The 19,214-nt window shown below is 34.5% G+C and overlaps 1 protein-coding gene and 1 pseudogene across 9 annotated transcripts in view; one reads left to right on the plus strand and one right to left on the minus strand.

Annotated features, from left to right (window-relative positions):
• The window catches only part of COL24A1 (collagen type XXIV alpha 1 chain), a 348,320-nt gene that overhangs the window by 71,713 nt on the left and 257,393 nt on the right, over positions 1 to 19,214 (minus strand). For all 9 annotated transcript variants that reach the window (XR_006886072.1, XM_046645896.1, XM_046645897.1 and 6 more), the window contains 8 exons: positions 17,108 to 17,161; positions 15,342 to 15,449; positions 12,308 to 12,361; positions 12,005 to 12,058; positions 11,301 to 11,357; positions 9,312 to 9,365; positions 3,105 to 3,158; positions 2,941 to 2,994 (listed from right to left, as the gene is read on the minus strand). Coding sequence is in view for 8 of the 9 variants with exons in the window: in XM_046645896.1 (XP_046501852.1) it covers positions 2,941 to 2,994; positions 3,105 to 3,158; positions 9,312 to 9,365; positions 11,301 to 11,357; positions 12,005 to 12,058; positions 12,308 to 12,361; positions 15,342 to 15,449; positions 17,108 to 17,161 (489 nt within the window). In the remaining variant the exon portion in view is untranslated. The remainder of the gene's footprint in view (positions 1 to 2,940; positions 2,995 to 3,104; positions 3,159 to 9,311; positions 9,366 to 11,300; positions 11,358 to 12,004; positions 12,059 to 12,307; positions 12,362 to 15,341; positions 15,450 to 17,107; positions 17,162 to 19,214) is intronic.
• On the plus strand, positions 6,673 to 6,784 carry LOC124230132 (uncharacterized; annotated as a pseudogene).

Below are 19,214 nucleotides of genomic sequence, written 5' to 3' on the forward strand. Positions count from 1 at the left end.
AAAAGTCACTCTTCAACCAATCCTCAGAAGTCAAATATAACAAAGGTAGAAGTATTCTACACTACTTTCAAACTTAACTTACTTATATTATTTTATTTAAATATAAGTACCTCATAAATCAACCGTAATAGGAAAGGCAAGGGAATTATATATGTAGTCTTCAGAGTGCACGTAAGATTGTGCTTTCTCTTTTGTCTGGCTAGTATTGGAAAATCGAATGGGCCATCTGAAATCAGATCCATTTAAAATAGCTTTCTGTTCATTGGGATTGTACCAGTTCACAGACGACTAGAGAAGGGAGTCTAATTCTTTAGATAATGGATATTTTTAAATGTTCTATTTTAGTCCAAACTCTTGTTCGTTTTTTATTTAAATGAGGCTGAAAGACAGTTATCGCAATACTTTGCTAGTTCTAACTCTGTTAGAGAGTAGCTTTCAAATACAAACATAGATTTAGAGTTAGGCAGAATTATATTTTCTCTTTTCTTTTTTTCTGACCCAGAAATTTCAATTTACTAAAAGCTGGAATTTTGTTTTGGGAGGAAAATAAGATTTTGGCTTAAGTCTTACTCTTTGAAAGCCATTATAGGACAGTTCACTACATTTGCATTACAAAAGTCTTTTTAAAAAATGAAGTGGTTCCGCAATTGGTTTTGACTTGCTCTAACTTTTTCTTTATAGTTGCCCACAGCCTCATGTCTGAGAGCCCAATGAATGAATTAGCTGGTTAAGTAAGACTAATCATATTTTACTTAATTTATAAAAGACTTCAAAGTAATGGAAGGCTTTTGTATAATGAGAGACAGGAAATGAAGTTTCTAATGTTGGTTCTGTTGTTTACTAGTTCTGTGAACTTAGGTAGCTCATAATCTCTCTGGAATTTAAATTCCTTCATCTGAAAAATGAGAGTTGTCCAGATGATTTTAAAGGGTCATTTCCAAATCTAAAAAACAAATTTAAAGCTCTGCAAAAACAAGACGACAACAGTTGGCCAGGATCCACCTGGCCATTGAAGGTGTCCCTAGTGAATAATACATAGACAATGGTTGTTCTTATAGCAATTGTTACTATTTTAAATTCTAAGAGGCTTTTTAATGTAACCTGGCACTGTATACCAGCATTGCCCAAAAGAGAAAAGAATTAGTTCCCCTGGATTATACAGAATTTAAACCATGGCTCCTCAGCATCTTTCAGCTCCCAACCCAGGGAGAGCTGACCATGAAGGCTGGAGATGCAGTTGTCTAGTAAGAATATTTGATTTTCAGGGCCAGCCTGGTGGTATAGTGTTTACATTCATGTGTTCTGCTTTGGTGGCCTGGGGTTTGCCCATTTGGATCCCAGGCAGGGACCTACACACTGTTCATCAAGCCATGCTATGGCAGCATCCCACATACAAAATAGAGTTAGACTGGCACAGATGTTAGCTCAGGGACAATCTTCCTTATAAAAAAAATTTCCTTTTCATTGGTTTAATTTTAACAGATACTAATAGACATCAAAAAATTTCTTCTTCCCGGGGCTGGCCCGGTGGCGCAGCAGTTAAGTGCACAGGTTCCACTTTGGCGGCCTGGGGTTCACCGGTTCGGATCCCAGGTGCGGACACGGCACTGCTTGACATGCTATGCTGTGGCAGGCGTCCCACATATAAAGTAGAGGAAGAAAGGCATGGATGTTAGCTCAGGGCCAGTCTTCCTCAGTGAAAAGAGGAGGATTGGTAGCAGTTAGCTTGGGGCTAATCTTCCTCAAAAAAAAAAATTCTTCCTCCTAAGATATGTCAAAAAGGAAAAAGAAAACATTGCGAATATGAAAGTACTCATTGTAAAAGATTAGAAATTGAATTGTAGGATTAAACCTTGAGAGAGCATTTGCATCCTTGGGTACTTACTGCAATATAAGGAAGTCACATAAAAGCAGCAGCAGTGTCTCAGGTCCACAGCCTTTCTACTGCTTTTCCCAATTTGAGGACTAACAATTCTAAATGAATGAGACAACTGTCTTCTTTCTCTGCATTTTTTCTTGTTAAAGCTTGCTTTCAAAGGGATATTTTTATTTACTTGTTAGTTCATATTTATTAAGGAACCTGACGGAAAGTTACTAGGTAGATGCCAAGACTATTCAAAACGACTTCTAGGTATGTGAACACCTATGTAATATCAGATTCAACTCAATTTTATTACTTACTCCCACAAGCGTGAAACACAAGTATGAGTGAAGACTGCTTAACAAATTGGAAGAAAGATGGTGTCAAATTCATTACTTTTTATCCATTCTCACCTAATTTATTATTAAAATATAGTAGATTTTCTTCAGAATTTAATTTAAAATCAATAGCATGTAAAATCAAAATGCCATGATACACAGGGCAGCAATGAACTGACAGTACAAATTACAAAGCCAGTTGTTACATAAGTTGAGGTACCTTCTATCAGTGCACGGAGAAAGAGATGGATAAATTCAACAAGCCAATAGATTTTTAGTTTGCTTAGTAACAAATAATTGATTTATCTTATCAAAAAACATCTTTAAACCAATTGTGAGTCTGTGTCACACAGTCAATCTATTTCTAACCCTATCTTACTACAACAACTAAACAGGTTTGACTGATATGTCTTCACTCTGCAATGCTGGTTTTAAGGCCCACTGGTATTTCTGCTTGAAACCCCAAAGAGAGACAATTAGTTTGGGACAACCTTAGGCAATTTTCACAAAGCCAGAGTAGGCTGCTGGTGAAGGGAAATTTGGATGGCAGTCAAAACACATGAATTAATCAATAATCATGTTTTAGCACAATTATTGACAAACACTGTTTAGAGGCCTACAGTGATCCTTACTCTGGAGGGATGAATGATCACTTAAATTACAATGACTAGTAACTCCTAGTGCCTCTGCTTTCTCAAGTCAACAGTAAGTTTCAAACTGTTTTCAACGATTTCAACTTACTTCAGATCCTCTCTCTCCTTTCAGTCCTTGTTCACCACGGTCACCTGGCTCACCCTTTAAAAGGAACCAAAACAGAAATCACATATGAAGCAGAGACCAAATAAGATATATTACCACTAATTCTTTTAAATGCCAGAATTACAAAGAATGCTTTTAAAACATACTGGGGGCCCTTGTTGTCCAGTGGCACCTCTTGGTCCTGGTATACCCACATGACCCTAGGAATAGAAAAGATTATATTATCAGAGTAAATAGAGACATATGACTTAGAGAATAGGGAAGTATCACTTAAAATGGTAGCAAAATGTTGCAAAATTAAGTTTAAATGTCATAGAAACTATGATTCTCTCTTGAAAATAGTACAGAACACATTAGCCACTAGATATTGTGATGACTGAGAAAGAGTACAGAGTTTTGTGTTTTTCCCCCCAACGTAGGTCAATGTAGTGGGTTGAATGGTGATCCACCAAAAGTGGTCTGTGTGCTAATGCCCAGAACCTGTGAATGTGATCTTATTTGGAAAGGGTCTTTGCAGATGTCATTAAGTTAAGGATCTTAAAAGGATATTATCCTAGATTATCCATGTGGGCCTTAAATCCATTGACAAGTGTCCTTATAAGAAACACTGAGAAAGAGACACATACAAACAACAAAGGAGAAGGCCATGTGAAAGAGGCAGAGACTGGAGTGAAGCAGCCACAGGGAATGTCGTCAGCCACTAGAAGCTGGAAAAGGCAAGGAAGGATTCTCCCCTAGTGCCTACGAGAGAGCATGACTCTGCTAACGCCTTGATTTCAGATTTCTCGTCTCCAGAATTGTGAGAGAATAAAGTTCTGTTGTTTTAAGCAACCCAGTTTGTGGTATTTTTTTAACAGCAGGCTCAGAAAACCAATACAGTAAATAACCACAGGAATAAACAGTTTGAGAACCAATTTCTTTCTTCAACCTATTCCTACTGTGGAAGTGTACTATGGTCTCCATTTTTACAAAGTTTGTAGCCATTTGAATAGCAGGTTTACTGGGCTGAAGACTGGGAGTTGTTAGCATATATAATGCCAAGCCCCATCAAGTGACTCTGACATTCAGCAATCTGTCATCACCCTAGTTCTCCTAGGAAGGAATGCTGACTTACCACACTTCCCTTTTCAAGTGTGTAAACAGAAACTATCAACAATCCAGGGGCTTATCAGGCGAGAGTTACGCAGGAAAAATTCTGCACGTGATCTCTTTCATCCCCTTCCCTAGTGTCCTCTTCACTTCAGAATCCTTTCTTCCTATTCTCTGTGTATTACAGAAAGAATGCCATAGGAAAGATAGATAGTTATCAGGCTCATCTCCTTTTTCTGGGCTAGAAAGAAGGGATTCCATATGTAGGCTAACAATATTCATTCTCACAGACAGGTCAATTGACTTCTTCTCTGTTTGCATTCTGTGAGGCAAGTGTTTACGGTTTTGAGATTCAGCCTCCTGATAAAGGCAATGAATCCTGTTTAAGAGACTGAAAAATGGCAAGAGAAAAAGGCTAATTTGGAAAACTGTCTATATAGCGCATGGACACAACTAAAGAGAAAACCATTACCACACATGACCCTCCAGCAAAACATGAGCAGAGTCAGTAAATAACAGAATCAGGTCAATCAAGAGGGAGCTTGGTGTAAGTAAATATGACATGTAGGTCACTTATTAAATAGGACTCAGGAGACAAGTGATTGGTGAAAAGCTGGAGTTACAGAGCGAAGTGAGAGTGAACATAAAAGCAAACTACAAAACTCAAAACTATGATGGCCAATTATGGCTTTGCCACCAGCCTTGTCTGTAGTTTTACAGAGACCTTTCTAGAATGATCATATAACAGTCAATTGTGTCTCCTGGCTTTGTGAAGTCTGAATACAAATCTCACCAAAACCAAACTTGCTTTCTAGAAGTTTTAACTATAACTCCTCTGGTCCTTTCCATTCCAATAAAAATTGACAAAGACCATTTTTCTCTAGTGGTAAAAGTTAAATATTCTGTAGTAAATATTATTATAAAGTTACGTAGGCAAGGTTATGGGAAGTGATTAATTTTGCCTGATGATATTAGTGGTAGGATGAGTTAAATGGCCGAGAGGAGCTTGGAGAGGATTTTATAAGGGAAATGAGGATAAGTTGAACCTTAAAGGATGAGGGTTCCAGGCAGTGAAGTAAAAGGAGAACATTCTGGTAGAGGGAATAGTATGGGGAAATAAGTGGAGATTCATCTGAAAGAACATGTTAAGTGGAGAATGGACTCAAGAGGGCTATGACTGGGGATACGGCATCGAGATAGGAAGCTGTTAAAACAATTCAGGTGAAAAATGATGGAGCCTAAATCAAAGGAAGGCAAAGTGGCTGGATTCCAGAGATATTTAAAAGATCAAAAGAAATGGCCAATTGAATTTGAGCAATGAGAGGAGAGAGAGAGGAAAGAAAAAGAGGAGAGAGACAGGGAGGATTCTTTCACGGGCGTGGACATCTGGATGTTTGGTGGTGCCATTCACACTGAACTGAGGACATAAAAAGAGGAAGATGGGATTTGGAGAGCACAATAATACCGGGGTTTTGGACATACTGAGTTTGAGATGCCTTTCAGGATGCTCAATAGCTATTTGAAAATGTACGTCTGATGCTACACAGTGAAGGACAAGTGGTAATTTAGTTAGTGTTATTTTATTGTGTGCCAAACTAAAGTACAAAGGAGTTTGAGATAGAACATAATTTATTCAACGTATTTCTGGGACTTTGTCTCACACAAGTTTAGCTTGACTTAATCTTGGGTATCTGTGTGTTTTGGCTCAGATCTTTAAAAAGTGGATGTTGAACAGTACAATATGCTTATTCCCACCATGTCCTCTGGCTCGCTCAAGCCTCAGATGAATTTATCTTGACCTCTGTAATGTACCGTTTTCTGGACGACAGCTATCATTTACTATGTCTATTTTCATAGTGATTAAACGTTCTTATTCTGTACGTCTTCCATATGTGATGTCCATGGAGGGAGGGAATGTGCCTGAGGTGCCCAGTGTTATATTCATGGCACCTAGCTCTGCTCCTGGCCCATGGCAGATACTTAAATATATGCTGAATAACTAGAGATTTTATCATACATAACAAAATGTGTTATGTATAACAACGTCTAATAATATTCATTGATGACAATGAGTGTGGCACTTGACTTTTGTAATTCTCAGTTTCTTCAAGAAGAAAACAGAACAAAGGATGGTGAGAAGGATTAAAAAAAAATCTCGATTACTCACCACCAAATGGAAGCAAAATTTGCATTATCCATTGCATTTTTTTCTCCAACAGGATAATCATGAGTTCACAACAATTGTAAGAATATTTGTGAATGTAAAAGTATTTTTAAAAAGCTTGGTGATTATTCAGCCATAAAGAGGAATGAAGTACTGATAAATTATATAACATGAATGAATTGAAAACATTATGTTAAGTTAAAGAAGCCAGACACAAAAGGTTATATATTTATGATTTATACGAAATACCCAGAATAGATAAATCAACAGAGACAGAAAGCAGAATAGTGGTTGCCAAAGGCTGGGGGAAATAGAGAGCAACTCCTTAACAGGAATGGACCTTCCTTGTGGGGATGATGAAAATGTTCTGGAATGAGATATTGTGTGATGGTTGCACAATATTGTGAATATACTAAATGTCTCTGAACGTATACTTTAAAATGATTAAAATGGTAAATTTTAGCTTTGCGCAGTGGCAGTATCGTAGCCAATGAGGTTTATCCAAGGTGCAATTATTACTAATTAAAATGGTAAATTTTATGTTATGCATATTTTAGCACAATTAAAAAAAACCTTAGTGATAGTGCTAACCATAAGTTTACTAGAGTGAAATGGCAGTATGCACAATATCCATTTGGAAAAGTAAACATTTTAAAGTATCACCTGAGGCTACAACCAAATAACATAACTCGAAATAAAGCATGGTTCCCTTCTATAAATCAAACCTCTGCTTGTGAAAATGTGGCCGAGGATAAGTGTGGATATTTCATGACTTTGAGATGTCTAAGCAATAAAATTAGTATGGTTGTCTGGCACAAGACGGTTGTTGAGAATAGAACCCATCAACAAATGATAAAATGATCCCTACAGCCTGCAGACATAGGATATAATAAGACAGAAACAAAGATGTGGGATCAAACTAGCTCATCAAACATCCACAGCTGAAAACGTAATCAGGAGTGTTTGTGGAATGAGGAGGGAGAAAACATTCCACACAGAATTTAAGGAAAAGTTTTTCTCTGCTGAGGGATTTCTGAAGAACGTCTGACTGTCCAGAATAATGGGGGCAGGACTGCTTCTGCTAGCCAGGTGAAGTGATTCTTTTCTTCTTCCAATAGAATAGTTAACTGCTTGTTTGCCAGTAAATACGCTGATTTAGCTACTGAATGTTCTGTAGTTGGTAGAGGCCAAAGGCAGATATTGCAAGAATCTTACTTTCCTGAGAATATGCGGAGAAGTGAAGCACAGAAAAAGCTAAGGGAGTTTCAGAAGCTTCTCAAATTATGCTGGAAGCAGCTGGGTTGGCTTCTCAACCTAAAAGTTAATTTCAAGTAAATCTACTGGACTCCCAGGATTAGGAAACCCCTTATATACAAATATGTAAATTGGAAACAGAACACATATAACCTTCTAAAAAAGGTTTCTCTGAAAATAGAAAAAATATAAGATGGCCATCATAATAATTTCACAAATGTTTAGAGCTACCTTCAACATTTGCTTCAAAGAGAGTTTTAGGAAGTGAAAGTTAATTTTCCAGATTTCAGGCTTGAGAAATTCAGTTTATTGATGATAGTTATATACCTACCAGCTTGTCCATTCAATCTGGCTATTTTATTTAATCTGGCTATTTTATCGTCTCCATTTCGGACATGATCATAGAAATTTTACATGTGAGAGGGGTATACTAGATCAAATAAACCATCAATTCATTATTAAAAATGAATTACGTTTATGTACATATTATGCACTACTATGTACAAGGCTCAGAACAAGACATTGTACAAGAAAGAAAGAAGTCATATTCAAACTGAGAAGTTAGGATACTTGCATATTAAAAAATAATAGCAAAAAAAATTAGCAACAGGGGCCGGCCCCATGGCTGAGTGGTTAAGTTCGTGTGCTCCACTTCGGCAGCCCAGGGTTTTGCTGGTTCAGATCTTGGGCGCAGACATGGCACCAGTCATCAGGCCATGCTGAGGCAGCATCCCACATAGCACAACCAGAGGTACTCACAGGTAGAATATACAACTATGTACTGGGGGGCTTTGAGGGAAAGAAGAGGAAAAAAAAAGAAAGAAGATTGGTAACAGATGTTAGCTCAGGTGCCAATCTTTAAAAAAAAAAAAATAGCAAGAGGAGATGGTCAAACATTTGTGTTGAATGACTTCTACAAATAATAAATATTATAGGACTGCAGAAGAGGGAAAGATTGCTGTTAGAGTGGGTCAGGGGAAAAGGGAATTTGAACTAAATTATAAAGGATAGATAAGATTTATGTACATAAAGATTACATAACATTGTGAGCAGACCGAGAATGTTGTGAGCAAAGGAATAAGACAGAAACTATAGGAAGAGAGTTAGCAGATGACCATTTTGTTCAGCAACTAACATTGTAAACAGAATGGGAAGAGATATAAGGCAGGAAGACAGGACAGGAATCCTCAACACATTTGTGCTAATAAAAAATGACACTGAGTAAATTCTACACACAGTCTATATCAGCTAAAATATAATTTTAGCTGATAAAATTGGTCTCATAAAATCCTTTTAAGAATGGAAGAGGATAAGTACTGACATGGGCTTGGGAACATAATGGCGTTCATCCATCCACCTGACAACTCTTCATTGAATCCCTACTATATACCAGGAACTTTGTGTTCTGGAAATTGGGGATATAATGATGAAAAAGACAGATAAGAGTCTTATTCTTATGAATCTTACATTTTGGTGGGGGAAGACAAGCGAAGAAACAATTATATAAAAAAAGTGGCAAGATAATACAGATGGCATTAAACTTCATGAAAGAAATTGAGTAATATGATACAAAGCGACAGATAAAAAGGGCAATTAGAGAAGGCCTCTCAGCAGGTAACATTTCAGCTGAGATCTGAACTGTGGGAAAAAAGCAGCAATGGGAGGAGACAAAGATGATTCCAGAAAGAAGGAACAGAAAGTAACAAAGAGCTACTCTTCTTCTAGGATCAAAAACACAAGACATTACTAACTATCTCAGCCATGCCTATCTTCATTTGAAACTGAGCAGAACCACAGAGAGCAGTATTCAAATTTAGAAGCAAGGTGTGAATTTTCCAGTAATTACCTTATATCCCTCTGCTCCGGGCTCTCCTCTCTCTCCTTGTTCCCCCATCGGACCCTACAGAGACCACATGCAAAAATAACCAGTTTCACAGCTGCAGCTAAGTATTTGTGAATGCAGATGACATAGTTAGTGTGGAATATTTTTCTTCAAAAATATGAAATCAAATGTATAATAATTGGTTTAGTTCCACTAAATACTTTCAAAGGACTGAATTTCAATGACACTAAGAATATCATTAGCCTTGAATTATTTAAAGAGATTCTCTTAATGATTCTGCTAGAAAAAATATTGAGGATAGGAAGTCCAGTTAAACAATATGAATGTTCAGATGAGTAAAGTCTGTTATACATGATATCAAAATAATTTACATTTTTACTTAATCTTCAAGTGATTTAAAAAGATGTAAAAGCAGGACCATTCAGCTACTTAATTAATTATATTAATCAGAACAGATTATATTTCATGATCTCAAAAACTAATAGCTAATCCTACTTTACCATTCTTCATCAAAAATTCTATTGTTTATTCTGTAATCTGTGGAATTTTTAATTTTTAAGACATGTTAGCCTAATAAAAATTGCAATTATTAATTTTGATCCTTAAGGCAGAAATTAATGTAATAAACTCACCCTTTTAGCTTTCTGCAAACATTCCTAATATACTATCTTTGATATGTTAAGCTGTTCAAATTATCTAGTCTAAAATGCACTTGAAATATTACTTATCACATAATAGGACCTACTGTCTTTAAAGAAACTCAAAGTGAAATTAGTTGGCAAAACCATAAAATTTATTATGGACCATTAATTGATAAATTTTAATTTATTCCTATGTGGATAAAGATATTAGACATAAAGACAATAATCTCTGACTCTGCTTTAATTATTTAGAATATTCTTGATTTAGGTTTCACACCTGTCCCATGTCTACTAGATAAAAAATGACCATTGTTATGGTAGACTTTTAATATATTTATTATATTTCAGTGACATTCCTGGATCCTGGGATACATGACTCTAGAGAAAACAAGCACTACTGTACTCCATTTGCTCGTTCTTTTCCATTAGCTTTTAAATTTTTTCATTATTTTCCTATTTTTCCCACTCAGAGGTTTAGAGAAACAAGAACATATTTGATAAAGAACCTTATATATTCTTATAGATAAGTTTGTCTATATGTGAGATGGCTTCCTGACTTAATCAGAAAAAATCCAAAATCTCTCCTATTTCTAAAACAAAATATAACTTTCAACCGTCTCCAAAGAGCCAGATCCAAACATCAGGAGTGACGACATATTCTGACCTTCTTCCTTAGGGATTGTTTGATCCTATATGATACCATGTGAAAATAAAACATTTAACCAATGATATTTATTTCTGTGAATTAAGCATTTTCATTGTACCCATTTAATTTACATACACCCTTTAAGATTGTTTTAATCAAACATGAACAGACAGTTCAGATAATCAAAGCTACAATAGCTACTTTTCAAAAATCATGGTTATAGTTAGCTCTTAAAATGCTTAACTAGAAGACTGCGGATGAGTGATCTTTAAAGAGTACTGGATCTAATAACTGGTTAGACGACTTTTGAAGTCATTTGGTAACTTCGTGTAAACTATTATAAAAAAGGATATAAATAAGACTTGTTAAATACTTTAGAAGTAAATCTGAATTTGATGATTAAAGAATTATCTGCTATAAAATGTCTAGAGTATATAACTTTTTGATAAGCTCTGTAAAAATGTATTATGCATTTAATGCTGAAAGTCATTGAATTAAACTTATATATTATGCTAAGGATATGGACCTTGATATAAGTAGTTTTCAGATTTAGATTATGCAACTGCAAATACTGCTCTGCTATAAAACCACGTTATAAAACTAACAAAATAAAACTCCTTGAAAAGATGTGATTGGTGTTGTGAATCTATTACAGTAATTGCATTTTATCTTGAAACATCAAAATAATTTTAGGAAAAGACCTACTGGTTCACCTCGAGGGCCAGGTGGTCCTAGGATCGTGTTGTCTTCTCCTGGATAACCCTATGATAAAGATAATGATTTAGAAACGAAACCAAATTAATAAAATAACCTTTAAAATACGCAGCCTATTATTTTCTAATACATTATGAAATATACAATCTGGTTTTATCTTTTTCAATGGTCAACTGTTAGCTACAAAACTTAGCATACGATATTTTATACACAGTTGTAATTTGAATATGATTCTCTTTGGAAGTGTCAGTCTGCTTTAATTACATAAAAAGTCGCTAAGGAATTATGTCAGTGTCAGGTTTCCAATGGCATTATAAATCAAGAGAAGTACTGTTGTAGTTATTCCTAACTCATAAAAATTTTTACTATAAATATACTATAATCATTTAATCTACAGTTTCAAAATCGCTTACAATAAGTAATTAATTTTACAAAGTTTTACAGATTGCAAAGTACTTTCACATATATTATTTCACCTCAATCTTCAAATCACCTACGGAAGACATTGTAATGATTTATTTAAATTTTAGCCACACTTGATATTTCTTTGTTTTTCTTCTAGAATTTGCAAGATACTTCTCAAGTTGAAAAGCACTTCTTTTATTCTTTGAAAATGTTTCCATGCATACTTTCAGAAAGAATACATAAATTCAATGTTTAACTTTAGGATTAAAAAGTCAGTATTACACACACACCTTTTCTCCTTTAGGTCCTGGCAACCCAGAAGGTCCTGGTTGACCTTGATGGCCCTAACAAAAGGACAAGTAAGTAGACATTCTCTATATTATTTGTACCTGCTTCACTTAATACCACCAAGCCCATCTCATCAGATATTGCACTATTCCGAAAGAAAAATGAGATTCACTCTATAGAGTGAATGAGGCCTAAATACATTAGAAGGAAGGGAGATCTCACTCTAATTTGCATATCTTGGATGACATCTTTATCTAAATATTTTCATGCAAATATACATTTTATTTCCAGTTAGAAATGCTTACCCTATATCCTGGAATTCCTGGTTCTCCATTAGGTCCCATCAATCCTAAATGTCCCTAAAAACAAAGTGAATATTAGAGAGAAACCAGACAATTGTTTAAATCATTAAACTTGTACTCTTATTATTTAAATTTTAGATTTTTCATGATATGAAATTCTATCTAATCTGAAATGGGAAAACAAAAATAACACCCCAGCTTTTGTCTTATTTTTCTTCTGAACCACAAAAGTCTCAAACAAAAAATGTGTATTTGGTTTACTTCTGGTATAAACATCCTTAATCATGTTAAGAGAAATACTTTCAGTTGTCAGAATCCTGAAGGTTTCTAGCAAATTCTTGGAAATGTAGTTTATATCTGTCAAAGTGTGTGGTAGATGTGCATCACTGAATATTAGAGTGAAGTCTGACAGTTTCTGATGTTGTCACTATGGGATTAAGGAGATCTCTGTACCCACTGATAATTTCAGATACTTTAATAAATATGGTTTCAGCTCTCATCAAAATTGTTAAAATAGAAATGGCTGACAACTTATGTGTAATAATCACCCTATGATTACTCTTATTATCAGTATTTGACAGATGAGGAAACCATATAAATTAAAAGTTAATCAGTACACACCCTGAAACTACTGAAAAGATGGCTCAGGCAATTGAGAAAAGCAAAAATAACAATCCTAAAAATCTCCTTGCAAATTATCAAAAAGTTTCCACATGAACTCTCCTATTTGAGTTTGAAAATAAGTAGGAGATGGGGAAATTAAGGCACAGAACAGGTACGGGACTAGCCAAATATCACACTAACCAGAAGTTGTAATCAAGGTAATAAGTCAGGATAACAAATAAGAGGAGGTGGTAAGATTATTTAACTAAAGAACCCACGAGAATCATCTAAATTCATTAAAGTGGATATAAAGTCAAAATATAAAATGTATTTCTCACACAGTACCAATGAGATATAATGGAAAAAGGGATTACATTAGAATAATAAAATCCATAAGAAACTAAGAATTAACCTAACAAGAAAGGTGATAAAGGAAATAACAAAACTTTACTGAGGGATATATAAGAAGATATGAGCCAATGGAAAGACATACGGTGTTTCTCTACTGAAAGATTCAAGATTAAGGGAACTTGACGAACTGGTTCTAAAGTTCACACGAAAGAGGAAGAAACCATAAGAGCCGAACATTTCTGAAAATGAATTATGGAGACTTGCCCTAACGGATCTCAAAAAATACTGTAATAGTATAATAATTTAAATGCTGTGGTATTGACCAAGGAACAGACTAAGACTAGCAGATTGAGAGAAGAAAATAGAATGAAAACAGACCAATGAATATTTGAACGTTTAGTTTACAGTAAGGGTAGCATTTCAGAAAAGTGGGAAATTGATTGCTAGTTTATTAAATGATATTGGGACAACTGAATATCAATTTGGAAAAAAGAAAATTAGTCCTCTACAACGTATACACAGGAAAAAAATAAACTCCTCATGCCTTAAAGAGTTAAGGGTAAAAATAAAGCTATAAAAGTATTAGAAGAAGAAGATGGAAGAATATTTTTATACTTTAGGTATGGAAAGTATAACAAACAAATAAAACCTAGAATTGTAAAGGAAAAGACTGGCAAATTTGACTATGTAAAAATTAAAACCTTCTGTACAGTAAAATATATCATAAACAAAATTAAAAGATAAATGACAGAAAATGAAATGTCTTTGTAACATATCCTGCAAATACTTAATAAAAATATATTAATATACAAAATGTATAAAAATTTATTGCAAATCATTAAGAAAAAGACAACAACCTAATAGAAAAACATGTAAAGTACGTATGAACAGGGAACTTTCAGAGGAAAAAAAACACAAATTACTTAGTTGTAATCAGGAAAAAGTAAATAGAAAATGAGATATACTTTTTCATTTATCAGATCTCAAACATCAAAAGGATTACTATAGAGTATTGGTGGTGGGAGAGTAAATTTGGTGAGACCTCTTGGGAAGGTAGTTTGGGAACAGGTGTCGAAATTTAAAAAGTGAACATTCTTTTCAGAGGAAATCCAACTTAGGAGGCTACTTTGACGGCAATACTCTTTGGATGTATCAGTTCTCATGCTCACTAACACTTAATCACATTTTATAATGTTTTTGAACGTATAAGCCAAAGACAGAGAAACTTTAGTAATTTGAATAAAAGGAAATAAGAAAGATCTGGAGTGGTAAGATGACAGAAATGGAATACTTGAAATGAGCCTGAGGCAAACTTTCCTCAAACAACAAATGCATTACGCAATGCTCTCCAAAAGACCTTGGTGAAAAGTCTAGCGTGTGTGACATTTAAATGGAGACTAGGAAATACACATGCATTTTGTAAATAAGCTTATGAAACAGTCAAAAGACTAAACTGAATAATCTCATAAATATTTCGCATCTCTTTCATGCTGTGACTTTCTGAACAGGTCCAAATATATTAGCAATATAATTTTGCTACTATGGGTTCAGAAGTATCATGCTACCCTCGCTTCCACCATTATGTAAAGTTCAGCAAAAGATCATATATTATTAGATGTTACGGAGATTTATCACAGCTGGTTAGAAAAATAATCTCCAGATAAGCATATGGAGTCCAAGCATATAAAGAAAACCTATTTTCAAGTAAACCTAATTTTCAAAGCAATTTGTCAACCATGACAGCATAGTTTTATATAGATATTAAATTCTGATTTTAAGTGCAAGGCACATAAACTTTCCTACTTAGGTTAGGAGTTATAATCTGATTTTTTAAAAAACCTTATTTCATATTTTATTTCCATTTTAAGTTTTTTCCTCTTTCTTTTTTCATGTCCAGAAACCACTAAGCCATTTAAGTACTGTGGAATGCTTACAATTCTCCACATCCCATGGAGGTAGATTATTTTCAATGGAACTACTGCTTTCTCTGTAAAATTAATCAAGGGATGAAGCTTTAAGGACATGGATACATTTCTTTTCCATCCACAGTGAACTCAGTTCTGGAAACAAATCAAATACTGACCACAGCACCTCGAGTTCCTCTGGCACCCTTAGGACCACTTTCCCCAATTTTCCCAGGAGCACCTCTGCTTCCAATTTCTCCTGTGGGCCCTATTTGTCCTTTGTCACCCTGTGGATGTTATTAGTAAGAGAGAAAAGTAAGAAAAAAATAAGTTTACACTTAGATTAACTATAATATACCTGAATGACTCCAGATGATATTCTGTGAGCAAAATTCTATAAATAGTAACTTTGCTTTAACTTAGTAGTAATACGGACCACCACTGACAACAATAACAACCATCACCACCTAGGTTATGTTAAGGATATAATTAAAAGTGATTTTGGAAAAAGAATATTAAAAAAATAATTTTGGCCCAGCAAGCAGGGGAGATCTAGTGTTTATGTTGAATTAGATAATAACCAAGGTTTTTATTTTGTATTTTATGTATGTATGTATGTATGTATGCATGCATGCTTGTATTTATTGTTATCATGAGAACGCACAGGCCCTAAGAGAAACCTGTTTCTACAGAGAACTTCAATGACACAAAGCTTCTCGTGTGCAGTTCTGTACATTCAGAATCATCACTTACTGTTTCGGAGTTTGCCTTTCAAGATCCATAACATTTTTATGTCATTTGACAGCCTTCTGAAAACTAACTATCTTCTGTTTTCCGTTAGGCTGACTCTAGCATTCTCTAACTAGCATTCTCTAGTATCAAAACACAGCTGCTCTTAAACAACATTAAATGTTATAACTCATTTTCCCAACATGGGAACCAACTTGTTCTATTATTGATAATCAAGTAGACACAAAGAAAAACTAAACTGTGATCTCGGTCCGTCAAGAAATTTTGGGTATTCATAATAACTCAGTTTTCCACGGATGCAGGTTGTTGGAAGGACCCACACTGTCCTGCTTCTAATGGTGATTTTAGACATAACATTATGTACAATAAAAAGAGGTTTCAATATTGAGGTTATTTTCATGGACAAGAATGGCAACTGAAATCTACCTCACTCCTTTTTCTTTCTCTTTTACTATCCCTTATACTGCTGCCAAATTATGAGAAAGATAGACTACACGTATATTAGCAGAAACAGCAGAAATGGACTTTGGGAACTAGAATATGGTGTGATTTGAAGTTAATTCTAGTAAATAAATTCAGAACTGTTGTAGTACAATAAGAAAATCATTTCTATGTCTCACCAATACTTGAACAAATTACTAGTCCCATACAAAGATGAATTTTTCATTATAACGAACTAGAATTTAAACTATATCGGGTTCTTTTAGTAAAATGTGAAGGAAGCAAATAAAACATATTCTTGATTTGTATTTCTTAGCTACTATATAGAAAGATAAAATCAATCAACCTTTTCAATTTGGAAAAACACATTAACAACAAATCAAGAAATACTTCTAATCATATTCCTTTCCCCTAAACATTTTACTAAAGTTGTTACTAGACGGCACAAATGGTATAGTATTTTCCTTTTCTCTCTTTTCCTGCTCAGGGTCTACTAAAGAATTTCTGCCAAACAGAAGAAGGAAAGGCAAAAATCTTTTTAGAAACTACAAGTGGAAAATTTCAAATAATTAAGGTGACAAGCAATCTTAAATGGAATTAAAAATTAGCATATACAAATGTGTCTTTTTAAGCCAAACTTACAGTTTTGTTACTTTATATCTAGGGCAAATAAAAATATCACAGCATTCTACAGAGCTCTGGGCACAACAGAAGAAAGAAAACTAGCATAAAAAGATATAAAAAAATAAATTACCTTTTTTCCCGGACGACCTCTTTGTCCCAGAATTCCCACAATTCCTTCAGGTCCCTGAATATTCAATGTAAAAAAGGAAATAAAGTGTTAATGAAAGTACTTGATAGAATGTTTAAAAATACTTATATCACATAATCACTGAATTGAACGCTAAGTAGAAATTAGGGTTACTTCTCAAGAATATGTTTGTAGAATTATTTAAAAATAGGTCATGATGATTTATAGGCATAGCTGTTACTAGCGAGTAAAGTTCACTTATACAAGCTAGCCAAGATAGATAAAATTAAACTGTTAGTTATTATAGGAAGAAAATTACTTGGTTTTAGTATACCCATCTAATTGATGAGAATGTAATTAAAGTAAACCCAAACGCATCCATTTCAGCAGTGCTATGAGCTACTGTGGGGTCAACATCTTGTTGAATGGGTAGGATTATAAAATATATCTAATACATGACCAGGGAGAATCTCAAAATCTCACTGGAGTAGAAGATTAATCTTTGATCTGTGGAAAAAAATGAGAGAGGGAAATACATGGAGAAAAAGGAAGTAGTCCTATTAAACTGTTTAAAACCGTTTAAAACAGTGGTTTCATTTCAATCTGTACTTTGTTTAGACAAAAGGAGACAAAGTTTTCAATACGTACACACTTTTTTTTAGTAAAAAGTATCTAAAATACTTCAGATGTCATGTGAATTTGCAGGTCAACAACAGTTAGACTTAAATGAGATCCACAGCAAGCCAGGTTGCAAGTTCTAAAATGGCTAATAATTAATCACAGCATTCCTTGCCTCAGTTGGAAACGAAAATGGAAATCTCAAATTTGTGTCCCAAAGCTTGGCAAACTGCAAAAATGATGTAGACAAGAAATAAATTGTGGTTTACCACTGTGCTATGTAGGCTCTTGATAAATATTTGTTGAACGAATAAACAGATACCCAAGGAGATGACTCATGCCCCGTGCTCCTGAGAAAATGCTCTTCTGGCCTCAGAAAGTCGCTGGATTTAGAGGTCAAAGCGGTTAAGTTCTATTGCTGTAGTTCGAGCTGCATTCAGAGGTTGAAATGATGGTTGCACTGATAGTTGACCTGAGACTTCTTTGTGGTTATCACGGACTTTTAAGAAGAGGCTGATTAACCTTCATAGAAGCTAATTGTGTGAGCTTTTTAAGTCAGACTGCTCTCATTTCATATTCTGGCTCTGTCACCTGACAGGTATATGACCACAGGTAGATTATTTAACTTCTAAAGGCCTCAGTTTCCTGTGATATAAAAGGGTATAATAATACCTCTTCAAAGGGTTACTAAGATTAAATGACATAATGCATGTAAAGCTTAGAAAGGACTGGACTTACACTGAAGAGCTCAACAAATGTTAGTTCCTACTAACTTCTGTTCTCTTTTTAAAGTGTATTATGTAATATTTAAATATACCTATACATATATATATATATAAAGATATTCAAAGCTACAATGAATACCCATGTACCCGCCACCCACTTTAAGAAATAGAAGCCATATATACATAACATTGAAACTGCATGTACCTTTCCAAACACAGCCCCCTCTCTTTCTAGTCAGGTGCAACCATTGTCCTCAACTTATTCATCATTCCCACGCACTTCTTTATACTTTCACTCCATTTGTAGGTATCCTCAGGCAATATATGGTTATTTTTCATCTTTTCAAACTTTAAATAAGCAGAATCATATTTTATATATTCTTTTGAAAGCTTTTTTAGCACAGCGTTTTCTTTTTGAAATTATTCAGTGTGTCTTTAATTCACTCACTTTTTGTTTTTACTCCTATAGGATTCCATTTTATTATCAAACCACAATTTATTTAACTATTTTCCTTCCAATGAATGTTTGATGTTTTTTTTTTTCTGTTACAGACAATGCTGCAATAAACACTCTTGTGTATGCCTCTATGTGCCCATGTCAAGAGGTTTTTAAAGGCTATATACCCCAGAGTTGAAATTGCTGGTTTGTAGGATATATGAATCTTCAAGTATACAAGATATTGCTAAATTGTTCTCCAAAGTGGTTTTGCCAATTTACATTCCCACAGCAACGTTTCAGAGTTCTAATTACTCCAAATCTTCCGTAA

Source organism: Equus quagga, chromosome 18, assembly GCF_021613505.1.
Source record: "Equus quagga isolate Etosha38 chromosome 18, UCLA_HA_Equagga_1.0, whole genome shotgun sequence".
NCBI classification, from domain to species: Eukaryota; Metazoa; Chordata; class Mammalia; order Perissodactyla; family Equidae; genus Equus; species Equus quagga.